This window comes from Rattus rattus, chromosome 3 (assembly GCF_011064425.1).
Source record: "Rattus rattus isolate New Zealand chromosome 3, Rrattus_CSIRO_v1, whole genome shotgun sequence".
NCBI classification, from domain to species: domain Eukaryota; kingdom Metazoa; phylum Chordata; class Mammalia; order Rodentia; family Muridae; genus Rattus; species Rattus rattus.
In genome coordinates, this window is record NC_046156.1 from 66,100,406 (window position 1) to 66,122,760 (window position 22,355).

At 44.2% G+C, this 22,355-nt stretch overlaps 1 protein-coding gene across 1 annotated transcript; it reads right to left on the reverse strand.

The window, feature by feature from the left end:
- Positions 1-465: 465 nt before the first annotated feature.
- Positions 466-21,764, reverse strand: LOC116895805 (Fc receptor-like protein 5). The gene is made up of 12 exons (XM_032896944.1): positions 21,701-21,764; positions 16,928-16,948; positions 15,407-15,661; positions 13,708-13,959; positions 13,166-13,453; positions 10,983-11,264; positions 9,490-9,774; positions 4,601-4,708; positions 2,566-2,593; positions 1,137-1,219; positions 871-933; positions 466-518 (listed from the first exon to the last, which is right to left on the reverse strand). The coding sequence occupies exons 1-12, from the start codon at positions 21,762-21,764 to the stop codon at positions 466-468; spliced, it is 1,782 nt and encodes a 593-aa protein (XP_032752835.1).
- Between the last annotated feature and the right edge of the window lie 591 nt (positions 21,765-22,355).

Consider the following 22,355-nt stretch of genomic DNA (forward strand, 5'->3'; position numbering starts at 1 on the left):
AAGCCCCACATGTTCCCCAGCCTGCCCTCTTCTCCCCATTCCTGGCTTTGACCAATATTCCAGTCCTCTTGGGCCCCGATGATTCCCCAGTTTCAGCAGAAAGTAGTTACAGAGGAGATTACATCACCCGTTATCATTAGCAAAAGGCCGGAACGTCAAATCTCAAACTCAGGACCACCGGTTAACTTAGGTGCCCATTTAACATATCAAAGCAGACTCTGGCCACCAGTCATCACCCCCCACCTCTCCATCCCCCCCACCTCCTCACCCTTCCCACACCCAACCCCCACTCCCACTGCTTGCTCTGCTCCTGAAACTCTCTTGGTCTCTTTGCCCCATCACCCCATGGCTCAGTTCAGTCTGTCGGCCATATTTAGCCTGGGCTCTGTCAGATCCCTCTGGCTGTTCCCTCCCTCATGTCTACAGTAAACCTTCTCCACAACCATACCTTGGAGGAGACATGTCCTAGTTTTTCTCAGCCATCTGGCACCTTGATCTTGGGCTTTCAGACTCCTTAACTGTAACAAATGTTTGTTATTTCAGCTGCCCGGTCTACAGGGTTCTGTTTTAGTAGGGAAGTAGGGAAGTAGGGATGACAACCCTATTCCACCTCATAGGTGCTGACACAGAAACTCAGAGACGAGGGGACTCTGCTGTGGTTTTGTAGCTCAGGTTATCCTGAGTTCATCCATAGACAGTGGAGAAGCCATTAGCACTACATGGTGCCTTTGGTTTAACTCCAAACAATGTAGGTGCAAGTTAAGGAACTCTAGGGTCCTAGTGAAGAGAGGCTCTGTGCCTGGCTGGCCCAGACCTGCTGAGAAGTGAAGGCGAGCAATAGCAGGGAACAGAGGGGTCCCTCGTCTTTACCTGCACGTTTCGGTTTCGGTTGAGTTCTCCGTATTTCCGTGTAAATCACGGCTTCTTTAGGGTCTATTTAGGAAGAAGGCGATGTTTCAGAGGAGAATAAGGAGTTTCCTTCTCTTCTCAGCTGCCCCCCCCACACACATCCTGCCAGTTTGTTCTCCAGAAGGATTATACCCCCCGCCCCCCGGCTTTATCATCTTCCTGACCCTGCTCCAATATGTATCCTGTGATTTCTGTCAAACCAGAGACCAGAGGGCTCTTGTCCTCACCATTGCTGTACACTGGCTGCAGTTCTATACAGGCTGGGATGTTGTAATAGGTGGGCTCCTGGGGTTCTGCATCTGAAGGACTCCTGTAAGATATAGAAACACTGATGTTTCCCCAGAGGGAGTAGTGATCCCTCCTAAGGAGTTTTCAACCAACGTTATTTCTGTTTCTATGTTATGTCCCCATGGTATAGAAGAGGCACTGTGACAATACTTAGAAGTATTTAGTTCTGTTTTGTTCCCATTTAATATGTGTAAGCAATGAGTGTTCTATAAAATGAAGTGGCTTACCACCACCACTTAACTAGAAAAGGGGAAGGTTTAAAATAGGCCTGAGGCCCCTTTCAGAGATGTCAATCTCATAGAAACAAAGACCTAAGGAACGCCTGTGGTTTGCATGTGGCCACTATGGGAGGAGGCTCCATGGCAGTTTGTGAGCTGTGGAATGACTCTTAAAGTGAGCATTCAGTATACAAGATGGTGGCATGGTGGCAGTCTCTTCACAGATCCTACTTCTTGGCAGAGCAACTCCTCTAGGTGTGTGAGATACCGTGCTCCATGTTCTTGGCTGTCATTGCAACAGATTTTGATTAAGCGGGCCATGCCTAGAGATTTCTAGGTTAATTAAGCTATGTCATTTCACAATGTGGGTGGATTCAATGTCTATGTGATATGGGAAAAAGAACTAAAAAGCACATTCATGATTAACATGAAGGAATCCAGTTGGCCGAGGGAGACCGGAAGCTTTTCTTCATCATCGAACAAAGAGAACATGTGTGAAATGAAGCCCAGGATGAACAAATGGGAGGGAGGGAGTGCTAGAAAGATTATGAACCACATAGATGGCTGATTTGGGGACTCTTTTCTTGGATGGCTGGTCCTGTTCCATTCTTGAAAGTGATGCCTCCTTTTTAAATAAACTATTTCTATTGTATGCCACCTGATTTCAAAGGCATGGTTTCATCTTCCTTCATTAGTATCACCAGGATTTTCATCTAACTTGTCTATTTTTTAAATTAAATTCTAGTAACTTTGTATTGAGCTTTCTTCTTAGCTCATTTCTAAATTCTTTTATTAATGAAAATAAGAATCTCCAAAGGGAACCTGTCTCCCTGGTAACTGCCAAAGTGATCATTTAGACATCCAAGCTCACAGTGGTACAAGGAAGTGATTTAATGAGTGAAAATCAATTACCACTTGATATGAGAAGGAGGCTTAGCTCCCTGTAGCTAAGGTGTAGGTTCTGGGAATTGGCTTCCGTCATCCCAAAGGAGGGGCAGCATCAATTGGGAACAACCGACCTCAGCAATATGTGTAGAAATTGTGATCTTGGTGATAATAAGATAATAAGATAATAAGATTTGAGATTCGATTTAAATTTTCTGTCCTATGGGTGTTTACATTACTTCCAGAGATATGGTCAAGTTATTACCTGGACTCATCAGAGGCAGGCTTTCCCCCTGTAAAGAAACACTGGATTTTAGGAACAGGCATCTTTCATGGGGACTAGGAGGCAGCTTAGATGGGGCTCACATGGAGATTGCCAGGGACTTCTGTTACTGAGATCAGAATCTTTGCTACACACATGGAGGGGAAGAAGGATAAAAACAACTGAAAATTTCCTTTTGACCCAGAGTGAAGGAAGCCTCCTCAATCCATCCTCCCTCAACCTCAGTCCATCCTCCCTCAACCTCAGTCCATCTTCCCACAACCTCAGTCCATCCTCCCTCAACCTCAGTCCATCCTCCCTCAACCTCAGTCCATCCTCCCAACCTCAGTCCATCCTCCCTCAACCTCAGTCCATCCTCCCTCAACCTCAGTCCATCCTCCCTCAGCCTCAGTCCATCCTCCCTCAACCTCAGTCCATCCTCCCTCAACCTCAGTCCATCCTCCCTCAGCCTCAGTCCATCCTCCCTCAACCTCAGTCCATCCTCCCTCAGCCTCAGTCCATCCTCCCTCAGTCCTCAGTCCATCCTCCCTCAACCCCAGTCCATCCTCCCACAACCTCAGCCTCAGTCCATCCTCCCACAACCTCAGTCCATCCTCCCTCAACCTCAGTCCATCCTCCCCCAACCTCAGTCCATCCTCCTCAGCCCATCCTCCTCAGCCTCCATCCTCCCAGTCCCCCAACCCATCAACCCCTCCTCCCTCAACCTCAGTCCATCCTTCCTCAACCTCAGTCCATCCTCCCTCATCCATCCTCCCCTCAGCCTCAGTCCATCCTCCCTCAACCTCAGTCCATCCTCCCTCAGCCTCAGTCCATCCTCCCTCAACCTCCTCAGCCCATCCTCCCTCAATCCTCTCAACCTCAGCCATCCTCCCTCAGCCTCAGTCCATCCTCCTCAACCTCAGTCCATCCTCCCCAACCCAGTCCATCTTTCCACAACCTCAGTCCATCCTCCCTCAACCTCAGTCCATCCTCCCTCAGCCTCAGTCCATCCTCCCTCAACCTCAGTCCATCCTCCCTCAACCTCAGTCCATCCTCCCACAACCTCAGTCCATCCTCCCTCAGCCTCAGTCCATCCTCCCATCAGCCCAACCTCCCTCCAATCCTCCCAACCTCAGTCCATCCTCCCCAGCCTCCTCAGTCCATCCTCCCACAACCTCAGCCCATCCTCCCTCAGCCTCAGTCCATCCTCCCCTAACCTCAGTCCATCCTCCCTCAACCTCAGTCCATCCTCCCTCAGCCTCAGTCCATCCTCCCTCAACCTCAGTCCATCCTCCCTCAGCCTCAGTCCATCCTCCCTCAACCTCAGTCCATCCTCCCTCAACCTCAGTCCATCCTCCCTCAACCTCAGTCCATCCTCCCTCAGCCTCAGTCCATCCTCCCTCAACCTCAGTCCATCCTCCCTCAACCTCAGTCCATCCTCCCTCAACCTCAGTCCATCCTCCCTCAACCTCAGTCCATCCTCCCTCAACCTCAGTCCATCCTCCCTCAACCTCAGTCCATCCTCCCTCAACCTCAGTCCATCCTCCCTCGACCTCAGCTGATACTCCCTTAACCTCAGTCCATAGTCCGTTAACCTGGATTTTCAAAGACAGTGGTCTTTAATGATTGCAGATAGTTCAATAGTCTTAGATAGGAACATAGAATTGATTGACTATAAAAATGCTATACATTTTAAAGATCAATAATTTACCAAATCCCATTTGGTTTCTGTTTTGACCTCCATTTCTTAGAGTCTTTCTCTTCTTCTTCTTCTTCCTTGGGGAATCTTATGAACATACAAAAAAGCCTTTGCCCTTTGTGAGGTTAGATAAATGGCATCTCATCAAGGTATGTTGTACTCATGTGGCTGTTGGAACAACTTTTATTTGGTTAAAAGCACTTCTGAGGGACCCAGAGGGAAAGGCTAGGCACCATGTGATGGAAGAGAAGGAGCTGTCGAGAGCCTAGGGATGGTCACATAGTCAGTCTGAGCATGAAGGAACAGCTATGGAAAGGGTGTGATTAGGGAGCCACCCACCTGCTTGTCTAGAGAACCAGCAATATGACAGAAACACTCCAACAGCTGTGATGAGCAGTCCCACAGTGATACCGGCAATCACAGGAACACTTCTGTTGTTGGTCATGTCTGGGGGGCAGAGGATATCTAAGCATAAACTCAGGAAGGTGTGGACAGTTTTGGATGGCTCTGAGTCTTGAATTGATGTTTTAGTGTTGGGGAGGAGAAGAACCTTTGTGACCAGGAGTACTGAAGCTTAGTAGTGACAGATGTGGCACAGAAGATGGCTCACTTGTTTGTGAGAAAGTTTGTCTCTGTATCTAAGGAAAGGCTGAGGGTCATGATAGATTGTGGCCAGAGAGAAGGAGCCCCTGGCTGGTGATTCTAAGTTCTGAGATGCTCTTAAAAGCCTCACTCTCCTGCACCAATTAAGAATCACTTCAGAACACAATGATTTAGAGAGCCATCAGCTCTCTAAATACTACTGTTAGCAAATACTACTGTTCTGCTAAAGCTACAGCAGTGAAATGACTCTTGTTTTTGAGAAGCACTTTCCTGGTCAGCCACAGTGAGCACTGTATGCATATTTACCGGTGATGAAAAGTGCACACCCTAAGGCCATTGTCAGCCTCACAGAACTTTCAAGAATGTTCTGCAGTCAGAGAGATGTTGATGGAGACTCCTTCTCCAGAGGGAGCTGAGATGTTCCCCAGGGTAACTTTTTTTGTGATAAAATTAGTACAGGATTCAGGGGAGGGCTTGTGAGAGCCTCACAGTGAAGGTCCACCATCACCCACCACAGCCTGAGCTTCTGAGACATCCTGAGTATAAGGACAGGGAGGGACACTGGAACTGAATAGAAACGAAACTTTAGTAGAAGCCTCTGTTTTTAACACATGTGTTACATTTACAAGGAGAAAGTGATATTAGAAGCAAATTGAAGTAAATAAAAAAATATCTGATTTAGAATGCTAATGATTCTGACCAACAAGTAGCCTTTCATATACACAAGTATTCAATAGAAAAGTGTTATATGAATCACTGAAAACATCTGCCAACAAATATACAGAAGACTCATTTTCATTATTAATTAAACATACAATTGCATTCTACCGTAAACTAGTATCCTTTTCACTCCTACAGAGATTGATAACACTAATGAAATTGTGGCAAAGGAAACTGAGGGCACTCGATTGAATGGTAGTTTGACAATATCTACAAAATTAAGGAAATACGTAAACGTGGAGCACACAGTCTAGTTCTCCACGTAGGTAAAAAGTGTTTACTCAGTGCTTCCAGAGGAACAAGGTGACCACCAACCCAGCCACAAACCTCATGATCTACAATGTTGACCTGCCTTCATGATTGACTCGTATAACAATGGCTCCAAAGCTGTGCAAGTAACCAATCAGTATTTGGTTGGATTTAAAGCCCACTCTATGATATGAAACCCATGGTCAAGAGAGGAAAGCAAATACTACTGTTCTGCTAAAGCTACAGCAGTGAAGTGACTCCTAACAACGTTCCGCTGTGCCCGTAGAGTGGTGCCTCACTCAGCTGCTGCCAGAGAAGCTTCCTCTCGACGTAGATGGGAGTGACCACAGAGGCCTGCAACTGTCCAGTGTGCAGGGAATGAGAGACTTTGGAACACTCATTGCTTGAGTGGGATGTCTTCACTATTCCACTCAGGGCTCCAGGAGCCACAGGGAGGAGGAATCAAAAAGATTGTAAGAGCTGAAGAGATGGGTGACTTCAAGCAAACAGTGTCTTCCAGTCCGCCTGCCTGCCACCATGTTTCCCTCCATGATGACAATGGACTAAAGCTCTGAAAGTATTAGTAGTCTCCCCACTTAAATGGTTTCTTTCATAAGAGTTGCCTTGGTCATGATGTCCCTTCACAACAAAAGAGCAGTGCCAAGACAATCACAGTCAAGGATGGTCCCCATGCCCAGCATCAGATGACCAACACAAAAAGAACTCTGTGGTGCTTTTATAGACTTTTGCTTCAAATTACCTTTTATTGTCTTACTGGTTTTTTGATTGTGTATTATAGTTTCTAATTTTGTGTTTTTATGTTTTGTGTGTGTGTGGCTTGAGTTATATTTATGTTTCTTGTGTCTTTTCTTATTTATTTATTATTCTTTTCTATGTTTGCTTGATTGTTTTCTAAAGAGAGAAAGAGAGAGAAAGAAAGGGCATGGGGTTGGATGAAGGAGGTGTGGGGAAAATCTGGGAGGGGAAAACCATATATATTTTCAAATATATATTATATATTGTATGTATGGCAATATTATATAACTATTATAACATATGTAAGTACATGTATATAGTTCATGCAAGAATTCTATGTTCTAATGTTTCTGTAACACAGTGAAACCTATAGACTGGGTAGATGCATAGAATTTATTTTAAACTTTAAAACAGAAGTTTTATAGCTAAATGCACAAGATGATCCTGTTATTAAAATACTTTATGCTTTATTCCTCAGTAATATAGTATCTGTTAAGTTCAAGCAAATGACGGCAATTTGTGCTTATGCATGCAACTCTAATTAAGGGCAGTGGGGTAAATAATAAATAGATAAATAATTTCAGGAAAAGAAAGTAGGATGTGACATTGAGAAAAAGAAAGGGAGAAAATAAAAGGAGGCGAGACAAAAGATTAGAGAGGATGAGAGTGAAAGGAACTCTGTGGAGATACCAACAGGAAGTAGCTTTTCAGCGGCCTGAAGGAGCAGGTGCCATCAGTGCTTGCTTGTGACAACTCTCCTGTGACACTGACCTTGACTGCCTCAAGTCGATTCCCTGAAGCTTACTAGATTTTTTTTTAAGTTTACAAAAAGAGATAAGTTTTAGACAAGTTAGCATTACCATTGTTTATAATCTATACTGAAACTCACATACTCACACCCTTGTGTTGTAACAGAAGCTTGGGAAACAGTTTTGGGTTAACAGCATGAACACGTTTTAAGATGAGCTTAGGGAGCACATAAACCTTCTGTGGAGCAAAAATGTCAAAATATTGCTTGATTTTGATTTTCAGTATGACTACAAAACCATGAAAGAGAGGCTTCTTACCTCTATCCAAAAGAGAGGGGTGTGTGTGTGTGTGTGTGTGTGTGTGTGTGTGTGTGTGTGTGTGTGTATTTAGCACAGTAAGAAGCACTTTTAAATCTATACTTAGAAGGCAACCAAAGGAAACTTAAAATTCTGAGGTTGTGTCTATGATATTATCAGAACTCCATTGATCAATATCAAAACTCTGAAATTTTGAAGTCTTAGTACAACAGCAGCATATCGGGGCGGGGGGGAAGAATCTGAAGCATTTTTTACTCCTTTTACATACTTTAACTCATGTTCTTATTACTCTTCAAGCTTTCACATCCTCTAACCTTTATAACTTGCATGTATACACCTAACTTAAACTCTAAAACACTTTCTTAGATCCTCATAATGTAAGCTTTCATATCCTCAGACTTTACCAAAAAAAACCCCACAAAACCCAACAATCCTATTTTGAGAAATCTAGTTCTTCCCTGAATTGCCTATGCTGTCTTTCTTTATTTTCTTTACTCTTAAGACAGTCTTACAAAACATTCTCACCTACCCAGGACTCCTGAGCCTCTTTTTCTTTGTGATACAAAACAGTCAAAAGTACTAGACTCAATATTTTTCTACAATGGTGTTATACGAAAAACAAAACAAAACAAAACTAAACAAAACTAAAATAAACTAAAAACCAGCTGGATTTTTACTTTCTTCTAAACAAAGATCCAAGTACAAATACAAGCACATTTGTTCCTTCAGTGGCTCCATTGTGATGTTAACTAGTGGCCTGAACAATGACCAACCATGATCTGTGTATTGAACAAAATGAGGATCTGACTGATCTAAGGTGTAGCTGAGGAGAATAGATTGATTGTAGTTATGAGGGAGAGTCCAGCCAAAGACATCTGGAAGAGTTCAGAAGCAGGGAGAGGAAGTAGTGGACTGCATGTGTGAACTGGGCCATGGGAGGAGGGCAGGAGGAGCAAGGAAGAAGGACCAAGAAAGGAGATCAAAAGAGAGAGGGGCAAGCAGACCAAGAGAGGGCCAAGAGCCAAAGGGGTAAAGAAAACCAAGAGAGTGCATGACCAAAATGGCAGGGTTATACATAGAAATGAGAAGCTGGGGGAGGGGAAACTCATGGGCTGGAGAAGTTTAGGGTAGGGGCTGGGGTTCTACTGAGAAAAGCCAGGGTGCGACTCTGTAACAGGCACTTACTGAGAGCCTAGAGGTCAGCATGTACTCTGGTATGCAAATAGGCACGTATCCTGTCACTCTCTAACAAAGGTCTAGAAAACTACATCATGCAGTAAACTTACATTTGCTTAAATGGGCTCCTAGAAAGAGGCTCATGAAAACCCTAGAAAATTAAGGAACACATTTCCCAGGGAAGCCATTTTCTCTTTCTCTTTCAAATCCAGTCTTCTCCCAACCTACACTGAGAGTTGTAATTGCTTGGAACTCTTTGGAAAAACTAAGGTCTTGTATAGTGTTTGTTCACGCCACTGTTCTGTAAGGAAGTTGATAATTGCTTGTAGAGAACTGGGTGTCTCTGTTGACGTGGTTAGCTTGGGAACTAAACACCACTGGGCACGAGCTTGGGAACTAAACATCGCCGGGCATGAGGAGGCAGCGTGAGATGACTATACACATTTATTAAAGGATGTGGAGGCCTCTGAGCTAGGCAAAAGTCAGGCCTAGTGAGGGATAGATAAGCACAGACAGTGAGTTTGGCTGTGAAGGGAGCCTAGAACAGGGCTGGGGTAATTATGGTAGGAAATAAAGCTGTGGGGGCAAACTTCCAAAAGGGTTTGTTGAGAGGAAAATCTGTATAGCAATGGGTATCAGCAGGAGCCCAGGACTTACCAGCAACAGAGATCCAAATAGCCTCACTGTTCTGGGCTCCCAGGCCATTGTCTGCTGTGCAGTGGTAGTTTCCAGATCTCTCTGTGCTCATCGAGAAGTTGAAGGATGCTCCTCCTCCTCCTCCTGAGAGTGTAGAGCTGTTCCCCAGGGAGACATTCTCATGGTAGAACTCATACAGGATATATGGAGAGCCCCTCTGGGATATACAATGAAGTGTCATCAAGTCTCCCTCAAGGGCCTGAGTCTTCCCACTACTTAGGGTGAGAACTGGTTGAGATACTGGGACTGGAGGAGAGAGAGTGGGTAGATGGTTACTTCTGTTTTGTTCTAATGCAAATGCCTGGTTTCTATGTTACCAAATCTTTGGACAGCTCAACCTCCCGGACTGTACATCAGCAATCTCCTGACTTCCATGCTGGTCTTTTTATCTGTTCCTTTCCAATCTGCCTTGTTCCTCCTGGCTCCTCTTGTTAGCCAACTCTCCTCAGTTTTACAGAGAAGGGGCCTTCAGGAGAGAAGGTCATATTTGGCTGCCACAGGACTGACACCCTTTCCTCAATTAACTTTTTGCTCTTTTGTGTCCCATTTCCTCTCCTGAATTTTAAGCCTCCATGTCTGTCTCTGTTCTCCATTTCTCTACTTAGGGTAGCTTCAGTGCTTTTCTCCAGGATCTTTAACTTTCTAAATTGACATTCTCTTGCAGGATGCTCTCCTCAGGTACTGCCTTCTTCCAGGTACCCAGAACCATCCATTCTATCAGAGTATTGGAAGCTGAGCAGGAGAAAGGTAAGTAAGGAGCCTCTGTGGATGTTAACTGTTGCCTGTTAGGAGCACGCAACCTGACCCTGTTATATGTCATCTGGAGGTTGCTTACTTCTGATGGACAATAGCTTCTCCTTGCTCTATCGCCTGGATATGGGAATAATTTTGCAAGTGCTCAGTGAACAGGGAGATGTGTTGAGGTTTGAGAGCCTTAGAATTTCAGTCTCATGTTAAAACCAACAGTCAGATGTTGGGACAGAGGGAGAAGCCCTCAGCCTCGTGGTGAAGCTCTACTCCATTCTCCATAGCATCTCACTAGGAGACCAAGGGTGGGAATAAATGAGCTACTGGGGTTTGAAGACACAGCAGTGTGGTCTGGGTGGGACCCTGAGAAACCTTCTGGTTATAGTAAGATGCCAGGAGGCATCTCCCAAGACACACTGCTTCTATCATCCCTTTATAAAGAGCCATTTCATTTTAACAGAGAAGGACTTGTAATTTACAAAGGGTGTATTCCTAAATCACTGATCATTTCCCTCCACTGAGTTCCCACTGCCCTCAACCCGCTCCATCTACTTCTAAGTCTTTCCCGTTAGTTTTTGACTAATGCTTGTCAGGTTATTTAGAACATTGAATTATTGGCATCTGAAAATGTCCACTTCCACTTGTCTGTGTCAAGTCTACCCTAAGGATCTTCATGTGCAATTTGGGGGATCCCTGGTGACACACACCTTTTATGGTGATGGGAACTGCCCGGCTGACAAAACGTCGGCGACTGTTTTTAGCCTCACAGTAATACTCCCCTGCGTCGCTGATGTTCACCTTGGAGATCTTGAATTCTGCTCCTGAGGACTTTGGAATATTTGCTTTTTTATTCAGCATGTCCCTTTTGTACCAGGAGATTTTGAGGGGCCCTGGGACTCCATTTACTGAGCAGTTGAGTAACAGTGACTGCCCTTCGTACACCAATTTTGAGGCTGGCGTGATGTATGTTTGGAAGTCAGCAAGAGCTCCTAAACGAATAAGAATGACATGTGTGAGACTTTTGGCAATGGTGTGCTCATGGGCGAGGGGTGGAAAGACAAAACCTGTTTTACCATGTGGGATAGGGGCCTTATAGTAACATTAGGCTTATCTATGGGAAGTGAGAAGACGGTGGAGACTATGTGTTCTGCCAGCTGAAAAGGCCCGGCATTCCTCAAGGGCCTTGCCATGGTTATGGAGTAGGACTATACGTTATTCTGCCCACCTGACCTCATATCTACCCTATCCTGGTAATTCCAGAGCTGTTACCCAGGGTGCATCACTTAGGAAAAGTGGAGGAGGGAAAAAGGAGATTTGGCATCAAACAAATGGTCTTGAGTACAGTGTTAGTAGCATTGGACTGGAAATGAAACATTGCCAGGAGCAATAAGCTGGCCTCGAGTTGGCACTTCTTAACTTCTCTAGTGTACCTGTCAGACAAACAGAGAGAGTAAGTCCAGGATCGACTCACAAAGAAGGATTGTCCATCCTGGGAACAGTTTTAGGCATAATGTCTGGACAGTACTTTTTGGATTATTCTCCAGTCTTGAAGAACAAAATATGACAGTTGACTAGAGGATGGGAATGTGTATAGTTCAGCTGTTAGGTTGAAGGAGAGACTGTGCTAGGAATAACTGTGATGTGACTGTTGGATAGCGCCCTCTCTTTCCTCTCCGAACTGTTCATCTTTAAATCAGTAGCTACAGGAGCACCCATTTCTTACAACCAAAGAGTAGACTGATAGAGTTTAGTCAGTCAGATTGGTTGCTTAGCAATGGGAGCAGATTCATAGGTAATGCTCTCACTTCCCCTTCCCTCTATACCTAGTACATCTGGGTGTACTAGACTATGTATCCCTTACTATGCTTAACTAGATTTCCTGTGAGATGGACCAAATGCAGTCAGACAAAGCCACTGACTAGCGACCATGCTTGAGAAAGCTAGCTTATTTTTGAGCCTTAGGAAAAAGTGGTAGTCTGTGCAGTACCATCTCTAAGGGTATCAAGATAGATCTGCTTACTCCCTAAGACTTCATCTTTTTGTTTTCTGGTCCTTAAGCCGTCTGCACTAAGCACCTTGTGTTCTGGAAACGGGTCTTTTGGCTGAGCAGTTCATTCAACCCAGTCTAAGGGCTGACTCCATTGTAGGGATGGATCTGATGCTGTCCTGTTCCCCAATTGGTTCTTGATCTGACAGTTAAGAAACCATGGGCCAATTGGTGGACAGAAGAAATAGGCGGGACTTCTGGGTCCCTGGAGAAAGGGACAGATGCAAGGGAATAGAGACAGAGTTCGCCATGCTTCTGATGGCAAAAAGTTGACCAGTCATGTGAGATCTCCAAATGGTAGGGATGTGTAGCAGGGACTAAATGTAACAGAGCAACTTAAGTTTAGGGCAGGTAGGATGTGCAGAGCTGAGAATATTGATAGAGGCGTGCTAGCAATGGGAGTTTAATAGTGCCCAGCAGTTGTGCCCAAAAGGCAAGTTGAAAACGAATAACTCTGTGTATGTGTTTTATCTGTGAAGGGAAGCTGGGTGGGGGCTGGTAGTGTGGCCCATTCCTGGCGTTATGGTGGGTAGCAAAAGCTACACGGAATATCCCATAGCCCACAGTTTAGGATTATAGTGTTGGAGGAAAAAACTTATGTCAGCCTGAGACCAGAAATGCCTTTATTTAAAGGCATAGAGAGAAAAACAACCATGTTTTTTGTTGTTGTTTTGTTTTTCTTTCTTGGTTCTAAGCTCGTCAGGGATATCCACAAGAGTTGAATAGTTTCTCTCATACAACTTCCATACTTTATAGAAAGTGAGACTAATGACCCAAACTGGTGTATGCTTCAAAATGGCTTCCAGTCCATGCCTGGAAAAAAAATCTCACAATGATACTCACTCTGCACTGGAATTTTTAACGCTGTACTTTGTTTTCTAGTTTGGGAATTCACTGTTTCTGCCCTGCACTGGTACCATGTTGGTTCTTCAGTCCATATAGCAGGAATGTGAAACTCTGAGGAGTTGCTGCAGCCTGATTCCAGAGCCTGGAGGTTTTTCAAGAAACAGAACTGGAGCTGGACATTTGACCTCTGTGCAGGGAGCTGGATCTGACAGGTCAGGGTCACTGGGCTTCCATCTATGGGCTGGGAGGGTGTGGCCATCAGCACAGGCCGCCGTGGGAGCAGCTCTACAAAGGATCACAATCATCCCACGAGCAGTTAAATCCTCTGCAGAAAACCCTGAGTCATCCTCAGCACCAGATGTGTGGAGTGCTACCACTCCCCAGGGGCTGGCTAGGAGGTGCTGCTTTTGATTACCAACGTCCTCCCACCCAAAGAATGTGCTTCTGCTCAATGGACTCACAGCCCACCCTTCCTTCCTATTCTACAACCATAGGAAGCCTGCCCCTGACTAACCTGTTCAGAATCATTGAAGCCATACCTTGGACTTGAACTCTGACCGTATTGGAAGGGATAGTCCAGAAACGCCAATTCTTAGTGCACTTGTATTGACCGTTGTCCTTCAGATTTGCATGACGAATATGGAGCTCAGAACTTGGACCAGATAATTCCAGAGCTTTATCATTCTTGTAAAATTTCAGGCTCTCTGCTGCTATGTCTTCCTTTGTGTGGCACCTCAGAACCACAGAGTCTCCTTCGAACACAGCAGGGGGAGCTTGCAGCACCGGAGAATCTGTGAAACATACTGGGTCTACCACTTGGTTCATTCTCCCAGCATTAATTCTCTTTCTGAGCTTAAAATAAACACCTGCACTTTGACCTGGACAGCAGAAGGTAAGTTAAAAAGCTCCCCGCATCCCTGTGAATGCAGTCTTCCGGTTCCTTCTCCCATGTTAGCATAGCAGTTTCTGAATGTCTTTCGCTCTTAAGGGATTTTAATGACTCGTATCTACTTGCTGGCTTGTCTTTCGTTTGCCCAGTGCCCTCTCTAGTTGAACTGTGGCTGCAGCTACATTTTCAGAAGCCATGGTTTTCTCTCAAGATCCTCAAGATCTTTTAATGAGGTCTCAACTGAGTGCCCTTTATTTTGGGGTATGTAGATTTGTGTGCTTTGGTAGGTAAATGTTCACTGTTCACTACGGGAATCGTGAGGTCAAAGAACGTTACTTTTTTCCCTTCCTTGCTAATAGTGTGTTTCTTGCTCACAAAATCAAAGGCTGTTTTCACAAGACTGACACTACTTCAACTTTTAAACAGAAGGCTTCAAGACCAAAAAAGAAAATGCCTCCCTCCTTTTCTTCCCCTCCTCCTCCCCTCCCCACCTTTTCTCCCCCTTCCTCTCTTTCATATCTATAAAAATCAATCCGTTTATTTCTATCTATCTAATATTCACACACACACACACACACACACACACACACACACACACGAGACAGTCCTTATGCTACTTATTATTCCTAATAAACAAAATGGTTTCAAGAAGCATTCAAATAAATTGCTTCTCAAATGTCACTTACATGAGCAGTTTATAAACACTACATAATCATGGGGCCCAATAATCTCAATACTTGAGTCTGTAAATACAGGGGAGCTCCCAAGTCTTTGTGTGGTCACCAAGCTGCCCAAGCTTTCGGATTCATGCTAGACTTCAGGGACCACAGGGACAGGAGTGAGTATATTTAGAACTAGAACTCCGTTAGCTGTTGGTGACAGCTATGACCTTCTGTATGCACTAGTTGAAGTCACTGCCTACGAAGCTGAATAGACTTTATTGAGATTATTTAAATTTTATTAATTTTTATGTTTAAATTTAAGCTAATTCTGTGCCATATCTGGGTCTCCATAGGGATTTTTAATCTCTCTGTAACCGTAGCATGAAGTAGAATGGTTTGTTCATGAGTTGTTTGTGGTAAGTAGTAATTAAATCTACGGGGAAGGGCTGAAGAGATGGCTCAGTGGTTAAGAGCACCGACTGCTCTTCCAGAGGTCCTGAGTTCAAATCCCAGCAACCACATGGTGGCTTACAACCTTCTGTAATGGAATCCGATGCCCTCTTCTGGTGTCTCAGAAGACAGCTACAGTGTACTCATATACAAAATAAATAAATAAATCTTTAAATCTATGGGGAAAATTGGACAGAGATGGTATCCAAAGCTTTAGTTCTTTGACTTCTGTCTCACCTCGACGAAAGTCTAAGTGCACGTGCATGCTTGGAAGGAAGTTGTCGGCTTGGCACCAGTACTCTCCGGACTCACGGACCTTTAAGGTAGATGTAGACGTGCTTTGTAATTGCGTCTGTGTTTTCTTTTTCCAGTACCATTTTATTTTCTGGGGTAAGTAGAAGCCAAATCCATAACAAGACAGAGTGACTTTCTCTCCTTGAAAGAAAGTGGTCCATGAAGGCTGAAGGGAAACCACAGACTGGAGTACAGCTTCTGAGGAGGAGAGAAAATGAGTCTGTAGCAGAGGTCCCACAGTCCCACAGTTTCTGATCCAGAAGAGCCGGGGGCGCCTGCATGTGCGCGCACACAGACACAGACACACAGACACATAGACAGAGAGAGAGAGAGAGAGAGAGAGAGAGAGAGACCTGGCTTTGGACAGTTCCCAAGAACACAGTGTTCCTTCCCTGTTCCGTCTCACCTGTCCCATGTCCATGTCTATCCCGCCCTCTGTGTCCTCCTGTGTCACCTATGGACAGTCACCTGCTGATCCTCAGGGGGACTAGGTACTCACATGACTGGGTGGATATCTATGAGGAGATGGGGGAGACTTCTTGATATGACTTTGGATCCTCAAATATCCAAGACCCCTCTGACCCAGGAAATTGGTAATGAGGCAGGACTGAGAAAAATGTGTGATAACTCCTCTCTGCTTTCATGTTAACTTGCCACAAATTAGAATCCCCCAAGTAGGGAACTTTACCTGAAGAGCTGTCTGGACTGTCTTGGTTGATGTAAGAAGCTCCAGTTTGATTGTGGGCAGCACTCTTGGAGAAGGAAGGTTCTCCCGCCCTTGCTCTCCTAGCCCTCCTTCTGAATTCATCTGCCCTGTAGCTGCTGCAGCTGTTTCTATCACTGATAGGAGAGCCAGCATTCCAAGCTTCTGTCATGGACTGGGGACCAGAGGCTCCAGGAATCATCTAGACTTTGAATGCCAGATTGGGGCCTACTAAGGCACCCTGCCTTGTGGATTGAATAAATTACCAGTCACCGTACTCTAGTGAGAGACAGCTAGGACCTACTCTAACTGGGTGACTTCTGAGTTCTCAGCTTCTTGGGTGTGATTTAGCTTCTGTTGCTATTTTAATGAGTTCTGAGATATATATTATACATATATTATATATATTATATAATATATATTATAGATATATACATTGGCATCTCTAATGTTTTACAGCTTGCCTACTTGATGGACTGTGAGTGAGCTCTTCACATTTGCCACAGAGACAAAGGTGATTTTTCATTGCTTAGTGGAGTCCATTGTCAATAGGATTCAATTCAGGGCCTCAGAAAGACCCAGGCAGTCTGTGCATTCATCTAACCTAGGAAGTGCTGGAGGGCAGCATGCAGTTGCTTTGGCTTGGAGCCATACCAGGGGGCTAGCCCTCACCTTCAAGTCCCTGTTGGTCTGAGTAGAGAATTTTTGACATTAGGGAGAAACTCTTACCAAGGACTCCCAAAACAGAAGAAAGGACTCACCATGTTGTCCATTGACAGGGGCTAGAAAACAAACAAACAAATAAACACTAAGAGTTAGAGATGAGGGCACAGAGTACAGACTTTTTTTTTTCCCTATTCAGAAAGATAATGTTTCTATACCCATTTTACAAATTACTTCTCTTTAAAAATTCATTTGTAGAAATGTTGACAATTGTCAAATGTTTGCTGCAGGAAGACATTGCCCATGAACTTTAAAGATAAAGTTTAAAATGTTACTCTCTGACAAAAAAGTATAATCCTAGAGGGAGGTAAGTAACAATAGTAAGACACATAGGCTAGCTTTCGCTCAATGTATGTGTAGTGTGTAGTGTGTGTGTGTAGTGTGTGTGTGTGTGTATGTGTGTGTGTGTGTGTGTGTGTGTGTGTGTGTGTGTGTGTGTGTGTGTGTGTGTGTGTATGTGTGTGTGTGTGTGTGTGTATGTGTGTGTGTGTGTGTGTGTGTGTGTGTGTGTGTGTGTGTGCTGAAGAGGTGGGTATACCATGGATGATACTTGAAGGAAATTATGACCAAGAACACAAGAATGATCCAAGTGAAGGCTAATGCCATGCCTGGCCTGAAAGTACAGAGAGAGGGTGGTCAAGGCGAGAAGGGCACAGGAGTAAAGGAATGGCATTGGGGTCTCCAAGTGGAATGAGCAGCTCTGGAGGGTGAGGAGTAGTGGGAGAGACATGGTCGGGGAAGAGTGGGAGAGCATTCTTTTCTTATAGAAGCCATGGGGAAACTATAGGAAGAGTCCAAGGAGTGCGGTGAAGTCAGAACTTGAGGCTTTGATGGAGTATTCTGGCAGAGAGAAGTCTTCCTTGGAGAAGATGGGAAATATCCCAGGACGGTGATGGCAAAGGTTAACTTTCTTCAATGCATTTATCCAGGATTATCTGAATTGTGTGTGTGGTGGCTGCTCGTTCATGAAGCCTGCTCTAGACTGCAAGGCCTGCTCTGCAATGGGAGTGCTCTAAGCTTTCTTGAGCAATGAATCAGTTAAAAAATAAAACCCTCCCAAAAACCCAGAAAGGTATAACCCTAGGGTTGTAATAGTAGACGTAGGTCAGGTTGGAGAAATGAGTAATAAGGAGAGGAAGTAGGCAGAGCTCAGCAGGGTTTTTAATTTATAAATTATCCAGAGAAAGGGTGGATTTGATTCTTTCACTTAAAAGAAATTTCTGGAATGCCAGCCATTTGCTGGGAAACGCAGTAATGATCAGCTGTGAGTGAGGGACACGTCATTCCTGTCCATTGGAAATGACAGAAGAGCAGTTTAGAGCCAAGTATTTTTTTTAAAGTTGGATCAAATAATTAGTCACTGTTACCTACATATCATGGTTATCACAGCTTTTGTATTTGAGGGTTTCTACTTGGTATGCATTTGCACGTCATTCCATGTAATCTTGTCAGAAACACTCTAACCTAAGTTCCAAATCAGACACAAGAAAGCCAATTAAACTTGAAATGAAAACCAAAACTGCTTTGAGATTTCATCTTACACCTGTCAGAACGGCTAAGATCAATAACTCAGTTGGCAGTTCATGCTGTCAAGGATATTGAATAAGCAGAAGACTCCTCCTCCGTTGCTGGTCAGAGTGCAAACAGCCACTATGGAAATTAGTGTGGCAGTTCCTCAGGAAGATGGGATTTGATCTACCATAAGATCAAGTTACACTCCTCTTGGGCATATTCAAAGGACGCTTGAGTGTACCACAAAGACACTCGCTCAGCTATGTTTACTGCTGCTCTAGTCATAATAGAAAACCATCTAGATGTCTCTCAACAGAAGAATGCATTAAGAAACTGCGGTACGTTTACACAGCGGAGTATTACTCAGCCATTAAAAAACGAAAACAAAAAAACAAAAACACAGCAAAAAAACAGCCCTACATTGTGGATTTGCAGTCAAATGGAGGGAACTAGAAAAGAGCATTCTGAGTGAGGTAACCCAGACCCAGAAAGACAGATATGGTATGCACTCACTAATATGTGGATAACCAAGTTATAATCCCTAGAACCACAAAGGGTAGGTATAGAGGATAAGAGACTAGAGGGAACAGATAGATCTCATCAGGAAAGGGAAATAGAATATATAATTTTGTATGGATGGAGAGAGGCTGGAATGGAGGATCACATGGGGAGGGAGTTGAGTGAGGGAACACAGGGAGGGAGGGCTAAAATTAAGGGGTATTTGAGGGATAGTATGGAAACTTAATACAGTAGAAACTTCCTAAAATATATACATATATGGAAGAGGTCTAAATGAAAACATCAAATAATGGGGTGACAGTGTCCCATGGGCCATCTCTTGTCACCAAGTAAAGCTTCCAATACTGGAACTGGGTAACATCTACTGGAGTTGTTGGCCAAAGGGATCTCATGGGAAGCCTCAAACACCCCAGACTGTTGAGAAGATTATAGTTTGCTCTTCACAAACTGGCATCAAGTTCCCATTGATGAAGAAAACACCCATACAACTCACTGAACATGGAAAAGTTGAACCTACACAAAAACTGATATCTACACAAAGCCTTTACTCCTATTCTTGGTTATAGGTAGGTACTCTGCACACTACAAAACATGAATCAGTCCAGCCACAAACCTTCTGATCTACGACAGTGTCCTGCCTGCAAGATGTGGTAGTGCAATGGTGGCACAAACTTGTGGGAGTGACCAACCTGTAAGTGATTGGACTTAAAGTTCATTCGCCGAGATGGAACCCGTACCTGACACTGCTTGGGTGACTAAGAACCAGAGACTAGATAGCCCAGAGATTGAAAACCAAGTGCCACTAGTGTTAAAAACAAAATAGAAATGTAGTGACTGGCTGCTAATGACAGTCTGCTGTACTCGTAGATCAGTGCATTGTTCAGTTATGATCAGAGAAGTTGGCTCCTGCAGTAGTTGGGAACAAAACCAGAGACCCACAGCCTGACATGAGAGAGAGAGAGAGAGAGAGAGAGAGAGAGAAGGATTTCTCCATCAAACTCTGAAGGAAAGGAAGCAGAAAGAGTGTAAGAGCCACTGGGGATCCAGTGGGGATGGAGGACACCAAGAAAATAAGGCCCTCTAAACATAAGCAGAAGTCATTGGAACTCACAGAGACTGAGGCAGTAAGCACAGGGTCTGCATGGATCTGCACCAGGCTCTCTGAGTATATATTATGGCTTCCAGTTTAGTGGGTTTTTTTTTTTAAATCTTTATTAACTTGAGTATTTCTTATTTACATTTCGATTGCTATTCCTCTTTCCGGTTTCTGGGCCAACATCCCCCTAGCCGCTCCCCTTCTATCTGGGCTTCCCCTCCCCATCCTACCCCCATTACCACCCTCCCCCCAACAATCACGTTCACTAGGTGTTCAGTCTTGGCAGGACCAAGGGCTTCCCCTTCAGTTTAGTGTTTTTAATGGGACTCCTAAGACTGAGAATAAGTGGGTCTGATTCTTGTGCCTACTGTTAGACGCTTTTCCTTTGTTGGTTTGTTTTGTTCAACTTCAATGTGATAGTTTTTGTCTTATCTTATTATATTGTGTTATATCTATTTTTTGCTATTATCTTTTAGAAGCCCATTGCTTTCTATTGAGAGTCAAAATGAGAGTGCATTCTCATGATAGGGGAGGTAAGGAGGAATTGAGAAGAGTAGAGGGACGGAAGACATAACCAGGATATATTATGTGAGAAGAGAATCTATTTTCAACAAAGAACAAAGAAAGGAAGGAAGGAAAGAAAGAAGGAAGGTGGTTAAGTGGCTAATAGGTGGTAACACAGATTTGAATCCAAACTCTAACCTTAGTCCACAGTGCACCATGTTGACACCTTTCTCTCCTCTTCTGTCCCGTCCTGTCCTCTCTTCCCCTCCCTTTCCCTTCCCTCCTCTCCCTGCCTTCTTAAGTACCATGTTCAGATGTGCTTCTGCTTCTGGTGGGCCTTGCCCCATCTGCTGCTTACTCCTCAAGTTTCAGGAGCTATTTATTAGCTGACTTGTATGTAGATAATGATCTGTCTGTGCCGTCCACTGGGATTTTTTTTTTTTTACTAGAATTGTGTTTCCAAGCTGTTTCTTGTACACTGGCTTTGCTGAGACCTCTTCTGTAGCTGACCTTCGTAGGCACAAAACAGCCCATTGTCCTCAGCATTGCATACAATGCTGTTCGTGGCTCTATGATTTTTTTTTAATAGATGGACCCACATTTAATTCTAAAATTTAGAACTTAGTGAAAGTCAAACACTTTGCAGGCACGAGCTGACAGAAATGCACACATATCCACGGGCAGTGGCATAGCCACTGCTGTAGCTACCTCTCCTTTCTGATTTCCCTACTTGTCTCATGGCGCCCAGTCCTGCTCATGACTTTCACTAATGCGCAAAAAGAGCTATCCTCGATGCAGATCCCTCGTCACCTTAGGTACAAGATCACGGTCTAGCCTGTCCACAAAGGATTAAAATATAGTTCTCATCTGAATAAAAGATTATGAACAAGCAAGTGTGATTCGCTTTGTATGCTTTGTAAAGTATTTGTTAAAGAAATAAAAGAAAGCGAAACTCTATTGCTATTGTTACAGTTTCTTTCTGTCAATTGAAGGATTTTTTTTCAACCTGTGACTCCTTTCTTTGGGCTCAGGAGAGGAAATTCTGAGCTGTTCAGTAAAGTTGGGGAACACAGTCTGGCATGGGGAAACTGAGGAGCTGAAACTCAAGAGAGGACCAGACCCATGGTGGAGAGGGATGTTGCCTTACCCACTCTATCCCCATATTAAGCCATCTACTCACTCACAACCAGGAGAGTCAGCCACAGCTGTGTGAACGCCACACCGCATGAGAATGAACCGGGCATTTGCTGAGAGGTCGTGCTTTCCTCCTGCTCTTGCTTGCACCGCAGTCAGTAACAGCTCCAAGGAGAAATCTGGGAAACTGCTCTTCTTAAACAGTTGAGTGTATCTAGAATCAGAAACAGGAAGTAGGGGCGCCTGTATTCAACTGTTAATTAGTTTCGTGCCCTACAGCCAAAGTGAAAACTTTGGGGTTTTAAAAATCACATGCTCTCCACACCACATTTTGATGTTGGGGAAAATACCTCAAGGAAATGTTGAGAAGATGGTTCTATACAAGATGTCTGTCATTCGTCACTGAGCACATAAGCGTCATACATAATCATGGCTATGGGATTGTACACTGACACCATTAATGGAGAGGCTAAGCTATGCAGATGCAAAGGGCGAGACCACCTCAGCTGCTGGGAGAGAGAAAATGAGGTGAGGATTGAATTTGTAGAGCATCCTTTATGGAGCAGAGGTCAGAAATGGAATGTGTGTGTATGAAAAACTCTCAGGGTGATACTTCCCCCTAGGGAATGTACTAAATCAACAGTTATAGTTGAGAAATTAAGGGGGAAATAGGCATTTCATTTTGTCTTTCTCTGATTCCC

What these genes read in the sequence shown, in the direction of transcription:
- LOC116895805 (XM_032896944.1), bottom strand. Translation starts at nt 21,764, where the DNA reads ATGCCCGGTTCATTCTCATGCGGTGTGGCGTTCACACAGCTGTGGCTG. An exon ending in CCTGCCTCTGATGAGTCCAG is followed by an intron (nt 1,220 to 2,565) that starts GTAATAACTTGA and finishes TATATCTTACAG; the next exon opens with GAGTCCTTCAGATGCAGAAC. An exon ending in ACCGAAACCGAAACGTGCAG is followed by an intron (nt 519 to 870) that starts GTAAAGACGAGG and finishes CATTTGTTACAG; the next exon opens with TTAAGGAGTCTGAAAGCCCA.